General features: G+C 40.4%; 1 protein-coding gene across 3 annotated transcripts in view; it reads left to right on the forward strand.

Moving 5' to 3' along the window:
* Positions 1-16,163, forward strand: part of TET1 (tet methylcytosine dioxygenase 1) — a 130,258-nt gene that overhangs the window by 25,393 nt on the left and 88,702 nt on the right. For 2 of the 3 annotated variants that reach the window (XM_032609250.1, XM_032609252.1), the window contains exon 2: positions 4,471-4,524. The exons of the other annotated variant lie outside the window; for it this stretch is intronic. In XM_032609250.1, coding sequence (XP_032465141.1) covers positions 4,471-4,524 — 54 coding nt within the window. The remainder of the gene's footprint in view (positions 1-4,470; positions 4,525-16,163) is intronic. 3 annotated transcript variants of the gene reach the window in all.

Consider the following 16,163-nt stretch of genomic DNA (forward strand, 5'->3'; position numbering starts at 1 on the left):
TAGTGATTCAATATTTTTATAACTAAGGGTGTGGTTTTGAAGTGTTTTTTGTTTTTGTTTTGTTTTTGGCCGCATCACACGGCATGTGGGATCTTAGTTCCTGACCAGGGACTGAACCCGTGCCCCCTGCAGTAGAAGCGTGGAGTCTTAACCACTGGACCGCCAAGGAAGTCCCTTTTTTTGTGTGTGAAGATGGTTCTTTTAAGGTTATTTTGGGATATTTGCCAATTCTATTGTTGAGTAATGAAGAGGAATTATAGAGAGAGCAATGTAAATGGTTAGATTCAGGCTCAAGTTCAGGTTTTAACTTGCTGTGTAACCTGAGTTAAGTAATTTTACCTCTTTGGACCTCAGTTTATCTATGACCTAAATTTTCTCTGATGTTCTTTTTTTAGCTCTGTAATCATGTGACTTTTAAGAGAAAAGAGATAGATCTCATTTTGTAATATTTGAAAAAACCTAACACAAAATTAAGTAACTCATGCAACTTAATAATGGTTCCTTGTAGGGAAAAACAAATAGATTTAAATGACAAAAATAAGTTCTGAATAGGTTGGACTACAACGCAATGTGTCTTAGTTTCTCAACTTGTCATTCATTCAACTGGATCTAGTTGTATGCATTTTGCCCTAAATAATAAGACAATGGAGGGCTTCCCTGGTGGCGCAGTGGTTGAGAGTCCGCCTGCCGATGCAGGGGACATGGGTTCGTGCCCCGGTCTGGGAAGATCCCACATGCCGCGGAGCAGATAGGCCCGTGAGCCATGGCCGCTAGGCCCGTGCGTCCGGAGCCTGTGCTCCGCAAAGGGAGAGGCCCCATCAGTGAGAGGCCCGCATACCGCAAAAAAAAAAAAAAAGAAAGATAATGGGAATGGCTCTCGACCTCCACTTTCTCTGCTAGTAATTTCTGATTATTTTCTCCATCAAAGTTCATGTCACCTAAGCCTTGAGCTGAGATGAACAAATCGCTAGGTATAGGATTTAGAACAGATGGTCACAACTAATTGATGTTACCAATCTACTCTGTGTTCAAACAAGTATAGATCTTCATGGTGTAGTATCAGTTGGATATTTGGAGTTAATGTTAGTTCTGGTCACTTCCATTAACCCCCATTTAGCTGGGATGAGCTTTGGCTTTATTATTAACTCATTTTACAGAACACTAAACATAGACCTTCGATGTTTGCTTAGGTTGCCAAGTGCGATGTTGTGTGGTTTCATGAGTATCCCATACAGTGAAAACGCCTGTCCATGGGGCTTTAAAAAATGGACCTCTCACCAGTGTGGATATTCAGTAGACCTAACACTCTGATCCTGATTTTATTTTATTGAGGCAAACATATGGATCACACAGGTAATAAAATGATTTAAAATATATAATTATATCTTTTTTATTTTTTCGCCACACGGCACATGGGATCATAGTTCCCCAACCAGGGATCAAACCCGCATCCTCTGCACTGGAAGCACGGAGTCTTAACCGCTTAACGGCCAGGGAAGTCCCCTATAATTATATCTTAATATATCATGGCCATTTTACTAAATTGTGAACAATCAACCTGGGAAAATGTTGATGCTTTTTAAAAATGTTATTCGGCTATTCAAGGGGAGAGGCATAACCTGTAATTGAAATGGAAGACACTTTAAGAAATGTAGGGCTACCCTTGTGTGCATTGCTGATGGGAATGTAAAATGGTAAAAAATAGTTTGGCTGCAGAAAATGGTTTGGTGGTTCCTCAAAAAATTAAACAGAGTTGTCATATGACCCAGCAATTCTACTCCCAGGTATATACTCAAATGAATTGAATGCAGGGACTCAAATAGATACCTGTATACCCATGTTCATAGCAGTATTATTCACAATAGTCAAAAGGGAGAAATGACCCAAAAGTGTATCAACAGAAGAATGGGTAACAAAATGTTGTTATTCAGCCTTAAAAAAGAATGAAATTCTTAATACATCTTACAACATGGATGAACCTTGAAAACATTATGCTAAGTGAAATAAGCCAGACGTAAAAGAACAAACATTGTGTGATACTACTTATATGAGGTACCTAGAGCAGGCAAATTTATAGACTCGGAAAGTAGAACAGAAGTGCGCACGGGAGCGGGAAGTTACTGTTTAATGAGTACAGAGTTTCTGTTTGGAATAATGAAAAAGTTCTGGAAATGTAAAGTGGTGATACTTGCACAACATTGTGGATATACTTAATGCTACTAAATTGTACACTTTAAAATGGTTAAAATGGAAAATTTTATGTTATGTATGTTTTACTACACACACAAAAATCTCCAAAGAGAAAGAAATGTAGGGTTAGAAGGTTTAGCACTCATTTTCAAATCTTGTATTTGGTCCTATTTTCCTACCCATTCATTTCACGGTTGCTTCATTCCCCACAGAGAGCTTCTTAGCGTGGGCTCAGTGTGCTTCATGTTGCCATGGTGGACGTGGTTAGGTCAAAATCCACTGGTTTTGCTTGCTGCTTACATTTGTTAAAAATTTTGAAAGTGGGTGGGTGGGGGAGAGGTAGTTTAAAGTGGGGAAACAATGCATGTTGGACTTCCCATTCCAACAAGAAAAGCGTGCTTTTGTGGCAGACTGAAAGGCTAGGAATCAAGGGTGATGAAATACAGGCTTTCCGGCCCTCTCTCTGTTCCCGATTTCTGGTTGTGGGAATCTGTTCTGAATCCAACTGCAAGTGGAAAACCAATCTTTGGCTGAGCAGCCAGTGAGGCCCTCCTGCCAATCCCCCAAATGTGCTGCTGAAACTTTGGCCCTGTGAAGATGGAGCTGAGGCTGTCTTCCCAAGATCTGTGCAGCTGTCAAGGTGGCTGTGATGGGACTGTGACTGGCCTCTGCACTGCATTTTGGCAGTGACCTTGAGACCTGCCAGCTCAAACAGCTGTCCTGGTTCTTCGTCTACTGCCCCTGTTCCATGTCCAGGAAGCTGAAGGGAGGGGCTAAACTCCTCTGGCTCTGTCATTCCCAGGGTCTGGCAAGTTCTAACTGTGGTGCCCAGCTCTCCCAGTGCTTACCACCCACTGGGCATGGGGGCAATTCAGGTGTGTTGAGTGTGGCTGGTTGCTTGTTCCACCTCTGGCTCAGCTCCCAATCCCTGGGAAGTGAGTGGCTGTGTCTGTCCATCAGCCCGTGCACAGACAGGCTCCACGTGGGGACTTGCTTGGCAGCTCTGCGGAGAGATGCTCAGTGACAGTTGATGATCCTGGGAGGCAGAGGAGCCAGAGGTGCTTCTTCTGTCCCAAAGTTATGAATCCGCCTTCTGGAAGGGATGGATTTCTTTGGGAAATGAAGGTCATCAGAAATGTCCAGAGCAAGAGAGAGAAATCTTTTTAAAACCTCCAGCCACTCAGAGTGGCAAGTGCATTTTGAAAACTCCTCCACCTCTCCTTGCCCTCATCCTGTCCTTTCCCTTTTAAGTGGCTTTATTATTTTTTTTAATCCGCCTTTATCATTGGACATTTATTGACAGAAATCAAATTGCTGTGTTTCTGGGCAAAGCGCCTGCAGCAGAGAGGTGTGGTTCCTGAGGAATGAGACACGCAGCCCAACAGCTGAGCCTACACTGTCCTCACATAACCTCCCTGCCTTAAATATCGCCAATATTTAGCCTTGCCTTATAAAGTAAAAATGCACAATACCTTCCAGAGTTTCAGCAAGCCCAAATGCCCCCATCAGCTCAGTTATATCTCCTGTACGTTAAAGATAGGACCGCGCACCCCTCCCCCCGCGCAGACCTGCCCTCGGAGCCGCCAAGAGGTTACTAATCAGGGAGAATCCGCCATCGATCCGATGGTGGAGACCTGGGGGATTTGTGTGCATTGTTTTTGCTGAAGCCTCCTGTGATTTCGGCGCGACCAGATCCTCTGCAGCGAACTCCATGTCGCAGCTTGTGGCTGCCTGTGTCCTGTGGTGAGAGCGGAGCCGCACAGGAGATCCTTTGTCTAGGAAGGCTAGGCAGAGAAGATCACTTTGGAGTTGCTAAGCTCTGCATTGCCATTGGCTGCACTCTTTGTGGGGCTGTTTTTGCAAAAGGCATGCCCAGCACGTCTACAGTGCTGGCAGGCCAGGGCTGCCTTTAAACACCATGATAATAATACCAAAAAGCAGTTTGCAGAACTGTTCAACTGTAGAGGCTTCCTCTGCAGAAGCAAGCAAGATGGCTACCTCGTGGGCTTCGCTGTGAAGAATGCAGAGGCTAATTAAGACAGACTTTAAGGGGAAAAAAGGGTATTTCCCTACTTCATCTTTATGCAAGGCTTTTTTTCAGTGACTTTTGAAGTGTACATTTTACATAAGCTCTTTAGGTTCTGTCTCGCAAACATGTTGATGATTTTAGATGGTATAAGTAGTTTTATAGAGAATAGCCAAAAATTTTTTGGGGGGGAGGTGGGAGCTAATTTTTTTTCTCTTATATGGAGGCTCATTTTGCAATTTGATTTTTTTTAGGTTATAAAGGAAAACAAGAGGCCCCAGAGGGAAAAGAAGCCCAAAGTTTTAAAGGTAATCAGCTATTGATTAACTCATATTTAATATTTTTCCATTTCATATAGTATTTTTCTGTCACTTAGGGGTAAATTTGGAGTACAGTAGATGTAAATTCTCCCAGATTTTCAGTAGATAAATGAATTTTCACTCAAACTAAAGTGTTTTCTCTCTCTTTCTCTCTCTCTCTCTCTTTTTTTTTGATACGTTGCATAATATGCATATTAGCATCCTTTATTTTCAACTCCACACGAGTCTGCAGAAAGAAAACTTTATATGCAAGTGTTGTGAATAAAATTTGTGGCTTTTTTTGTAGCTCCATTTGTAGCATCTGCATTTGTGGTGTTGCACCAGTGTGTAAACTTCAGCTCTTAAGGAGAAAGACACTATTTAAAGTTGACAGCTATGATCCATTGTGATTTTAATGGACCTTCCATTAGACACTATTTTAAAATGTGTGATTTTTCCAAAGGAAAAGGTGCTTAGAGGTTCTAGTTCAGCTTAAAATGTGTAAGCCATTGAGGTTTTACAGCCAAATTACAATTGCTTAATCCCAAATTCTCATTATATCATCTTTAATTTGGGCATTCATGGAGCTGTAGGAATGTGTATGTTTTCTTTATTTTCAGTAGTTTGCCTAATGAGTATTTAGTAGTTACCTAATTCAGTTATAAGCTAGCAGTCTGTGTTATGAGCTTTGTATAGTATTTTAAATGGTTAATTTAAAAGCATATGACATTACTAAAAGTTCAAGACTAGCTTTAGCAAATAGGTGCTTATGTGTTAAAGGTTTCAAGTGGTATTTTGCTCTTATGAATGTAACTATCCTGAGCAGTCAACATTTTTAATTCAAGAAGACATATTAAACAATAAAATGACTGGTCTTTAAAATTATATTGTGTATATATAATTGAAAATATCTTACCTTAATCTTAGCTTTTCTTCTGCAAATAAAGTTTTGGCACTCATAGAGGAACAACATGTTTGAACTATGGATATAGCACATTTTAAAACCTCATTTGTTTCCCCAGTTGTGTACCTTGAAAATGCTATTGACATGCAGAACCAAACCTTGCATTGCTTTCTAATTTGTCTGACCACTTCAAGTTTCTGTTTCCTGTGTGTATACAGCATTGCCATGTATATTTTTCATCAACCAACAAGTATTTATTTAATATTTACCACACAGTCATCAATGTGCCAGGCACTGTGAAATGAATGAGATTGCTTGGCACAAATTCTCACTGGGCCTGGACAAATAGAATACTGGTTATTTTCAAGGTAAATTAAACCCTTCTCTGTTTTTCTCCTGCATATTGATCCACCTGCCCCCTTTTAATCCTTTCCCCTCCCCCAATTATAGAAGAATATCATTAAAATCCCTAAGTATATTTCTCAATCTCTTTTTACACTTCCTGTGTTGGGTGTAACCATCTCAGGTGTTTTGTCTTAAAATCTTCAAGTGAGAAATAGTTTCAGTCCTGCTGTTATAAATGGTTCTCAAATTTGTGTGTGTGGGGGTGGTGTGGGGTGGGAAAGCAGCATGGAAGAAAGGGATGGAGACTGCATGGACAAACTAACATGGACTAATCTTGGTAGCTAAATCATCACCTGCCTTTCCTACAAGGTAGAATTGGGCTTTGGGAATACTATTTAATTCTATGTTTATTTTGTTAGTCTGTGGGTGTCCTGTCACCTGAAATAAATTTCAGAAGTAAATATACTGTGTATTGCTTTTTTGAATCATGGCAATAGACCCTGACTTTTAAAAAGGAATAAGTGCCTGTGGATGGCTGAAATTCAGGTGCCACAGCAAGCAGAACCAAACTGTTGCTCACTTCGTCTATAGTTATCAGTTGTTGTACAACAGTAGAGAAATGCTCTAAAAGGAAAAAAAAAATTTTTTTCTGATGTTGGCATTTTTAAATGTTTTCTTTAATTTTCTGTTGGGCATAATTTTTTTTTGTTCCTTTTCAAAGAAAGCTTTGTTTCTCTGCTCCACAGGAGAAATGCTAAAATACTTTCAGATTTTAGCTTGATATGTGTAAAATATAGTTAGAGCAAGTGTAGAATATTATATAGCCCTGAAGGAGATGTTAAGAAAACTAAATCCAACTTTTGGGAGGAAGGGTGGAGGAAAAGTAAAACTTCCCATTTAGGATTTTATGGGTGAGAACTTAACATTCCAGCTGGCTGCTACCCAGGGGATCAGTCATGGGAATCTACAGGTTACACCTTGGTTTCCTTTCATAATTCTTTCTTTGCTTTTGGCATTGTGCCAGACTTCTACTCTTCTTCCTTTGACTCTGGCCTCTTAAGTCTTCACATCTCCTAGGTCCCTTGCTCTTTGTCAGGGTGGCTGCTACGTATAGGTATCCTGACTCATTTTCATCTTCATCTATTGGGAGGTAGTTGGATAAATGAAGAGTCTGACTAAGGAAATTGGGAATAGAATTGAAGCTTGTCTCATCCTACTCTGAACATGCTAACTAAATACTGAATCCAGTTGTGGGGCTGAAATTGCCTGGTGTGTCTCACACCTCTCATCTTTAAACAATCTATTATCTATATCAAACAATCTATTATCTATATCAAAAACCTGTATGCATTCTATTACAATTCGAAGTTTAAAACTATACATAGTGATCTCAAATCCCAGACTACAGAGAGCGTTTTCCCCGAGCTGAAATGACGGTTTCTGTCCAAAGCACTCTAATGGCCAGAATGGGCACCAAATGATGGGGGTGAGGGTGGGGGTGCTCAGCACAAACTCCTGCCCCCACTGGGGCTGAAGGACCAGGTTCCTGCTCAGGCGCTCTTGTTGATCACTGGAGTTGATCTGTCTTCATAGATGGCAGCATGTTAGCTGTGCTATAATTGTTTGCTTGACTGTTGAATAAGGTGAAGGTATGAGATGATTTCAGGCCTTGATTCATGAACTTGTACTTGTGAGTGGCATGGTTTGGAGGTCCTCTTGGTAGAAACATTTATGTAAATAATCACTATTTTGTGTTTTGGGGTGGGAGAAAGTAATTTTAAGGTAATATCACTTCAGTTAGGTTGTCACTCCCTGTCCCTAGAGAAAATCAGATTACGCAGTCAGTTGGGAGTACTGGGGAGAATTTAATAAAGGGATTGTTTAAAAGGTGTGGGCAGGGTTCATAAAAATCTAAATCTAGGGATGACAAAGCATCCCGGGACTAATGACAGCAGAGAGATATTGCCATTCCTAGGCCTGAAGGGGCAGGGGCTTTTGTGTGGCCTTTGATAATGGGATCTTTCTTTTTTTTTTTTTTTTGTTTTGTTTTGTTTTGTTTTGTGGTACGTGGGCCTCTAACTGTTGTGGCCTCTCCCATTGCGGAGCACAGGCTCCGGACACGCAGGCTCAGCGGTCATGGCTCACGGGCCCAGCCGCTCCGCAGCATGTGGGATCCTCCCAGACCGGGGCACGAACCCATGTCCCCTGCATCGGCAGGCAGACTCTCAACCACTGCGCCACCAGGGAAGCCCTGGGATCTTTCTTGAAGTGAAAGTCATGGGGAGGTGGGTATGGAAATAAATACTCTGCCATCCAGTTTCCTGCTGCTTTCATTGGTTGATCCCAATCAGAAGCCAAAAGGAAAAAGGGAGCCTACTGATGATGAAATATATCTTGTTCCGCCTCCTGTGTCATGTAAGAGGGTGTAGAAGATGGAGTGGGGACCTGAAGGGCAAACCAAACATATATTCAGCATCACTACTGACCACAGGGGCAGTATGGTAGGGTCAAAAATGGTACCAGAATCATGATTATGTAAGAAAGTAACACTGGACACTGGACAGGGTTGGGTGAAGTTTATATAAGAACTCTATACTATTTTTGCAACTTACCTGAAAATCTAAAATCATGTCAAAATAAAAAGTGTGGGTATCCCTGAGAATGAACTGCATTTATACATTCTGTAATTTCTTATCTGGTAAGGAACATTTTCTAGCTATTTGATTATAAAATATCTTCAAAGTATTATTTGGAAGAACTGGGTGAACAAATATAAAGAAATGTCAGTGTATATTAAACCAGGACACTGTCTACAAATGATTTAGAAATGAAAAAAAAAAAAGAAAACTAAGTGATCTTCCTGCTAGCTTCTATGCCGGCAGCTCTGTTCATCACTGTTTCCTTCCTTCCTTGATGATGCTGATAAAAGTAGAATGAGTGGTTGTTGGGGGGAACAGGGGGTGGGATGGGGTAAATAAGACATATTTCACTAGGAGAGAAGGACAAGACACTGGCGTGTAGCTATAGTGGTAAGTCTTTTAGAAATGTTTTAAAAGGAGAATCAAATCATAAATGAATCACATTATTCATATGTGGTCTTGATTTACATGACAGTGATATTCAAAATATTTAGTACCTTCATGGCCTGGCACACAGTTAATGCTCAATATGTGTTGTTTCTTGAACAACAGTATTATTAACATTCGATAAATACTTTTTTAGCCCATACTGAATGCTGGGCTACAATGGTGTGTAAGACCAAAGTGATTTCAGCCCTCAAGGAGATTAAATGTTGCTGAGGAAAGGCCAAAAAAAATTAAAGACAAATTAATAAATTACAAATTGTGGCATATACTTTGAAGGAAAAAAAGAAACAAAAAAAATTTGCCAAGACCGGGGAAAACACCCCCTAGGGAAATTTACTTGGTATCTTTGAGAACTATTCCCTTCTTTTGTAAATTGTTACATACACTAGTGAGGGTTTAAAACTACCAAATTAGATACAATTGAGTTACCCTGTTTATCTTAAAAACTCATTAAGCTACAAGAAATGAAAGTAACAGGGTTACTAAAGATTTTTATTCTGTGCACACTTATCTACAACTTTGTTTCAGTTAGTTAAAGAAATCATTGGTAAAATGATAAACTTTTCTTAACTCTAGTTATAAAGTAACATTCCATGACTTATAGCGGCAACATGTTACAAATTTTAGTGACATTCTATACTGAGCTTGATGGTTGTTCAGGGGGGAAAAAAGCCATTTGATAGTCTTTTTTTTGGCTGCACTATGCAGCATGCGGATCTTAATTCCTGACCAGGGATCAAAACTGCACCCCCTGCAGTGGAAGCATGGAGTCTTAACCACTGGACCGCCAGGGAAGTCCCTTGATAGTCTTACATAGTCCCAGGCAAAGAATCCCAGACTTCTGAATATAACAGACCATGGGGGCAGTTGTGTGTCGGGGGGGCGAGGCAGGGGAGATTCAGAGTGGTGAGAGCATCCACAAAGGGATACCAACTTTATAAACAAAACAATAACAACAATAAAAAAAACCCCACAAACATATACATTGGAAGAAGATAATCTCAGAATATAGGGTGGTCATAAAATTTAATAATTTAGCCTTATGATTCAACACATGGTCCTTATTTTCCTCATGTCATAAGCTGGCAAAAACTATCAGAGACTAGTGCTTATCCATCAGTGTTTATTCACACGCTCAAAGGCACACATGGGGCTTCTGTTCTGCATACCCAGAAATTGTAACATAGCATTTTGACCAGGGACGATGAGACTGAGTTCAGGCTGAGAACTCAGACTCAGGGCTGAGTTCTCACTAAGTTAGCTCACATACAGTCAAATCATTCATTTATCATCGGAACACGAACATTTCCAGTGATTCAAAATTCATGTCCATTTTGTAATTTCTAGGAATGATCCCAAACAGAGAATCAGTGAATAGAAGCCAAGTGGGGTGAATAGGCTTGAAGAAAATTTCATTCAGGCTACAAAAAAAGTCTGTTGAGTTTTTCCTAGCTTAGAAAAGAACATATGCTTTGTGTCTTGAATCCTTATGCTCATCTGATAATGTGTTTGTGCTTTGATAGTGCTAGATTCATACTGTTTTCTGAGGTCTGCCTTGCTTATTGTATAGCTCTCCATCTATTGGCTAGAATATCATCTCAATAGACAGGGGCTTCCCTGGGGCTTCCCTGGTGGTGCAGTGGTTGAGAGTCCGTCTGCCGATGCAGGGGACACGGGTTCGTGCCCTGTGTCCGGGAAGATCCCACATGCTGCGGAGCGGCTGGGCCCGTGAGCCATGGCCGCTGAGCCTGCGCATCCGGAGCCTGTGTGCCGCAGCGGGAAAGGCCAGCATACCGCAAAAAAAAAAAATCAATAGATAGGTAAAAACAGCCAAGTAAGAACTGTTAAATTTTTGTTAAAATCTCACTAGTATCTTAAGTCATTTTCAAGTTATAATTAATTTTATAATGAAATGCCTTTCAATATTCAAAATGTGTCATAAAAATGTTTTTAAAGATGTAATGGCAAGGGAACTTCCCTGGTGGCACAGTGGTTAAGAATCCACCTGCCAATGCAGGGCACACGGGTTCGAGCCCTGGGTCGGGAAGATGCCACATGCTGTGGCACAGCCCATGTGCCACAACTACTGAGCCTGCGCTCTAGAGCCCATGAGTCACAACTACTGAGCCAATGTGCCACAACTACTGAAGCCCGGGCGCCTAGAGCCCATGCTCTGCAACAAGAGAAGCCACCGCGGTAAGAAGCCCATGCACCGCAACGAAGAGTAGCCCCCGCTTGCTGCAACTAGAGAAAGCCCACGCACAGCAACGAAGACCCAACGTAGCCTAAATCAATCAATCAATCAATCAAACACCATTTAAAAACCTTTGGTAAAAAAAAGATGTGATGGCAAGATTTATCCACCACAGTGGCCTATTCAAGAGAATGAAGATTACAATGTCATTCTTTAACTTGTTCTGATGCTTCATAGTTTTAAATACTGCTTTAGTATTTTTTGAGCTAAAAACAGGACTTTCTGCACATGAAAAATTTTAAGGGAAGAGATGTTACAGTTTTATTATCTATGTTTAAAATTAATGATATATGAATTTGATTAAAGCATAGGTTCTTTTCATGGTTCTAGGGAACCAGATGTTAAACAGTAAACTTATTTTAGCAACTTAGTTATTTTTAAGTAACTAAATTGTTTATTTTAAGCATTATATTGTGTGCTTAATTTTAAATATAGTATACAGAAATACACACTCATAGGATCATAAGATTGTTATAGACTTAAGTGAATTATTTAATACATGTTACATTGCCTAGGACAGCTTGACATATAGTAATTTCTCAATTAGTGGTGTTATTACATCTAAAGGTATAATTTATCCTACTAAAAATATTAAGTGAGCCTTTAAGAAAATGTGTATTTTCTTAGCAATATATTCACTTGCCTTATTTGAGAAATATAAACCTGTATTACAAAAAGCCTTTTCTTTCCTTTTAAAAATGTCACTTCTGCTTTTTCTAATAAGAATTATCAGAAAGGAGTCTTTAAACCTTGAATATATTAAATTTCTCTCTTTCCTGTTTTATTTACATGTATATATTTTATAGAATCAATAATTCTATAATAAAGAGTAGAATATCATCACTATGAAAAATAATCTCACAGCTGATGGTTAGTTTCAATTATAGGACTCAGCTGCAAAGGACTAGGATGAACATATTTGAAACAGGATATAAGTTATAGTGACGTTTGCAAGTTCTGTACCTTAAGCATGATTTCTTCCAGATAAGAATCACATAAGAAAGTTCTCAGTAAATTATCACAAAATTTATCTTAGATATCTGAAAGTATCTTTTTCTTAGAAAAAAATGTTTTTACTTAATATCTTGTGTATTATTCTACTTTAGAAAGGGGAAAAAAATCTAATAACTGTGTATTCCACTTCTTGAAGTAAGTTTAATATTATTTTAGACATAACTTCTCTGAAAATAGAAAACACAAATCTGAAATTTTCTGAGTACTTAATTTTTTCTTTTGCCACTTGGCATGTGGGATCTTAGTTTCCTGACCAGGGATCTAACCCGTGCCCCTTGCATTGGAAGTACGGAGTCTTAACCACTGGACCACTAGGGAAGTCCCCGAGTATTTAATTTTGATATCATAGGTATTTAGGGCTTTTGATTACTTTTAGTTTTAAAATTTAAACCATGTGTATTTTTGTGGTATCAGCAGTGCCCAAAGGAAAGTGCCGGACTGAGGGAAATTTAATTGAACTATCTGAGAGCTATTTTCATTTTTTTTTTGGATTACTTTTTTCTTTATTATTATTAATAAATTAATTAATTTATGGCTGTGTTGGGTCTTCGTTGCTGCGTGTGGGCTTTCTCTAGTTGCGGCGAGCGGGGCTCTTCCTTGTGGTGCACAGGCTTCTCATTGAGGTGGCTTTTCTTGTTGCAGAGCATGGTCTCTAGGCATGTGGACTTCAGTAGTTGTGGCATGTGGGCTCAGTAGTTGTGGCTCACGGGCTCTAGAGTGCAGGCTCAGTAGTAGTGGTACATGGGCTTAGTTGCTCTGTGGCACGTGGGAGCTTTTGAGATCAGGGCTTGAACCCGTGTCCCCTGCATTGGCAGGTGGGTTCTTAACCACTGAGCCACCAGGGAAGCCCTATTTTCATTACCTTTAAACCAGAGTGGATGTTCAATAAATGATAGCTATCGTCATCATGATTGTTTTTGTTATGGTTGTTAATATAAAATAAAATCCTTTATAGAATATTGATGTGTTTAGATTTTTAGTTGCTTTTATTATTTGGTAAACTAGATTGTAAACCTCTTAAGCTTAGAGCAGCATTCAACTTTGTGTTCTGCACTCTTAATGTAATGTCTTGTACCTACAAGTCAATACATGTTGGTTTAATGAATGATTGAATTAATGCATTTCATGGCCTAACTTTATTTAGTCAGTTAGGTCTGAAGTGTAGAAATTATTATAGTGACATCTGGGTATATAAGGGAAACTGTACTTTCTGAAATCATCAGGCCAGCCTTGAATAGTGTTGATAATGAATTGCTATGGAAATCAGGATATATAGCTAATATGTTTATTTTAATTTGATTAATTGTTCTGTAAATTTTATTTGAAAAAATCAAACCTACAGAAAAGTTGAAGGAATAACACATTGTCCATCAATATATATATATTTTTTTGCTGGATCATGTGACATTTTACCTATAAATTCTTCAGCGTGCCTCTCCTTAACTGCAGTACAGTGATCACACTGGGGATAGTTAATGATTCAGAAGGTACTGTCCATTTTAAAAATCTTTTCCATCGTTTCCCCCTCTACCCCCTCAAATCCTTTTTAGCTGTTTCCTCCTGATCTAGCCTCTAATCTTTTTTTTTTTTGGCGGTACGCGGGCCTCTCACCGCCGCGGCCTCTCCCGCTGCGGAGCATAGGCTCCGGACGCGCAGGCTCAGCGGCCATGGCTCACAGGCCCAGACACTCCGCAGCATGTGGGATCTTCCCGGACCGGGGCACAAACCCGCGTCCCCTGCATCGGCAGGCGGACTCTCAACCACTGTGCCACCAGGGAAGCCCTAACCTCTAATCTTAAATCATGTCTTGGATTTGGTTGTCTTGTCTCTTTGTTCTCTTTTTATTTGGTCTTACTATCATTTTGAGTGTGTTTACATAAATTTATTTATTTTCAGCTGCGTTGGGTCTTCGTTGCTGTGCGCGGGCTTTCTTTAGTTGCATTGAGCGGGGGCTACTCTTCATTGCAGTGCGCGGGCTTCTCATTGTGGTGGCTTCTCTTGTTGCGGAGCTCGGGCTCTAGGCGTTCATGTTTCAGAAGTTGTGTCACGTGGGCTCTAGAGCGCGGGCTTAGTAGTTGCGGCGCGCGGGCTTAGTTGCTCCGCGGTATGTGGGATCTTCCCGAACCAGGGCTTGAACCTGTGTCCCCTGCATTGGCAGGCAGATTCTTAACCATTGCACCACCAGGGAAGCCCGTGTGTGTGTGTTTCTTGATTGGTGATTTTGAACACTACTTCTCTTCCATTACATTTTTATAAAATGTTTTGTTTTGAAGATCAAGCAATCTGGGTAAATTACAATAAATTTCAGGTGTCAGGTAGGTTGTCCAATCTACATTTAGCTGTTGGGGTCTTTGTCAGAGATTGTCCAATGCTTCCTGGATTGGACCCTAAATTCTTAATTAGAGGAAAGTAGCAGATTGAAAAAAGAAATATAGTTGGCTAAACTCAGATTAAATTGACCTGCCCCATCTATACCAGGTAGTAGCAAGGAGTGGAAGAGAAAATGGATACCTTAATTATGGTTTCACTGAAATAAAGAAATGAAAAAAAATGAAGTAGGGGTATTTATAGAGCCATGGGGAAGAACTTTCAGTACTGTTGGCTTGAAGTCAGGGTATTGATGAACCTTATAAAAATCTGAATGTTATTTGCTGATTAAAATAAATAAAAGCTATTTCAAAATGTTGATTTTTGTCACTCTACACCCATGAAATCTAGTTTATGCCCTCACTTAATGGACAGGATAAAATAGCTGCAGTTTAGAGCATTTCATCAAAATTTTTTTTTTTTTTTTTTGCGGTACGTGGGCCTCTCACTGTTGTGGCCTCTCCCGTTTCGGAGCACAGGCTCCGGACGCGCAGGCTCAGCGGCCATGGCTCATGGGCCCAGGCGCTCCGCGGCATGTGGGATCTTCCCGGACCGGGGCACGAACCCGTGTCCCCTGCATCGGCAGGCGGACTCTCAACCACTGCACCACCAGGGAAGTCCCTCATCAGCAGTTTAATCCAGCTGTCCAGGGTTTACTTAAAGCCTCTGATATTTGATCACTTCATTAAAACAAGTTAGGAGGGCTTCCCTGGTGGCGCAGTGGTTAAGAATCCACCTGTAAATGCAGGGGACGTGGGTTTGAGCCCTGGTCAGGAAGATCTCACATGCCACGGACCAACTAAGTCTGTGTGCCACAACTACTGAGCCTGCGCTCTTAGAGCCCCCGTTCCACAACTACTGAAGTCTGCTCACCTACAGCCCGTGCTCTGCAACAAGAGAAGCCACCGCAAGGAGAAGCCTGCGTACTTCAACGAAGAGTAGCCCCCGCTCCCTGCAACTAGAGAAAGCCCATGCGCAGCAAAAAAGACCCAGTGCAGCCAAAAAAACCCCAAAAAACCCCCAAACCAACAAGTTAGGACCATCAGAAAACTGAGTTATCTGGGCCACATTTCCTAAGATACTATGCATCATGACATACCATAGTTCTATAAGGGACAGGCTAACTTTTGCTCAGTATAATTTCTAGTGAAAAATTATCAAGATTAATTTATGAGCTGCCCATGGTCAGAAAAAAAGACTATAAATAATGTGTTTTTCTATTTTGATTTTTGAGTCAGAAAACTCGAATTTATTGGTCACGCAGTGTAATATGCTCAACTACGAAATGAGAAAGCATATTTGCTTCATTCTTGTTAGCTTCATTAAAATTTAAAAAAAATACTTTGACATAATTTCAAACTACAGAAAAACTGCAAGAGTAGTGCCAAGTATTCTCATACATCCCTCAACCAGCTTACCCATGTTAACATTTTATCTTATTTGCTTTCTCTCTGTCTCCTCATATATAAAATTTCCCCCTTGAATTATTTGAGAGTAATTTCAGACATGAGTTCTCTTTACCCATAAGTACTAAAGTGTGTATTTCCTACAAGCAAGGACCTCTTATTTTTTTTATTTTTTATTTTTTTGTGGTACGTGGACACAGGCTCCGGACGCACAGGCTCAGCGGCCATGGCTCACGGGCCCAGCCGCTCCGCGGCATGTGGGATCTTCCCAG

This window comes from Phocoena sinus, chromosome 16 (genome assembly GCF_008692025.1).
Source record: "Phocoena sinus isolate mPhoSin1 chromosome 16, mPhoSin1.pri, whole genome shotgun sequence".
Lineage (NCBI taxonomy): Eukaryota > Metazoa > Chordata > Mammalia > Artiodactyla > Phocoenidae > Phocoena > Phocoena sinus.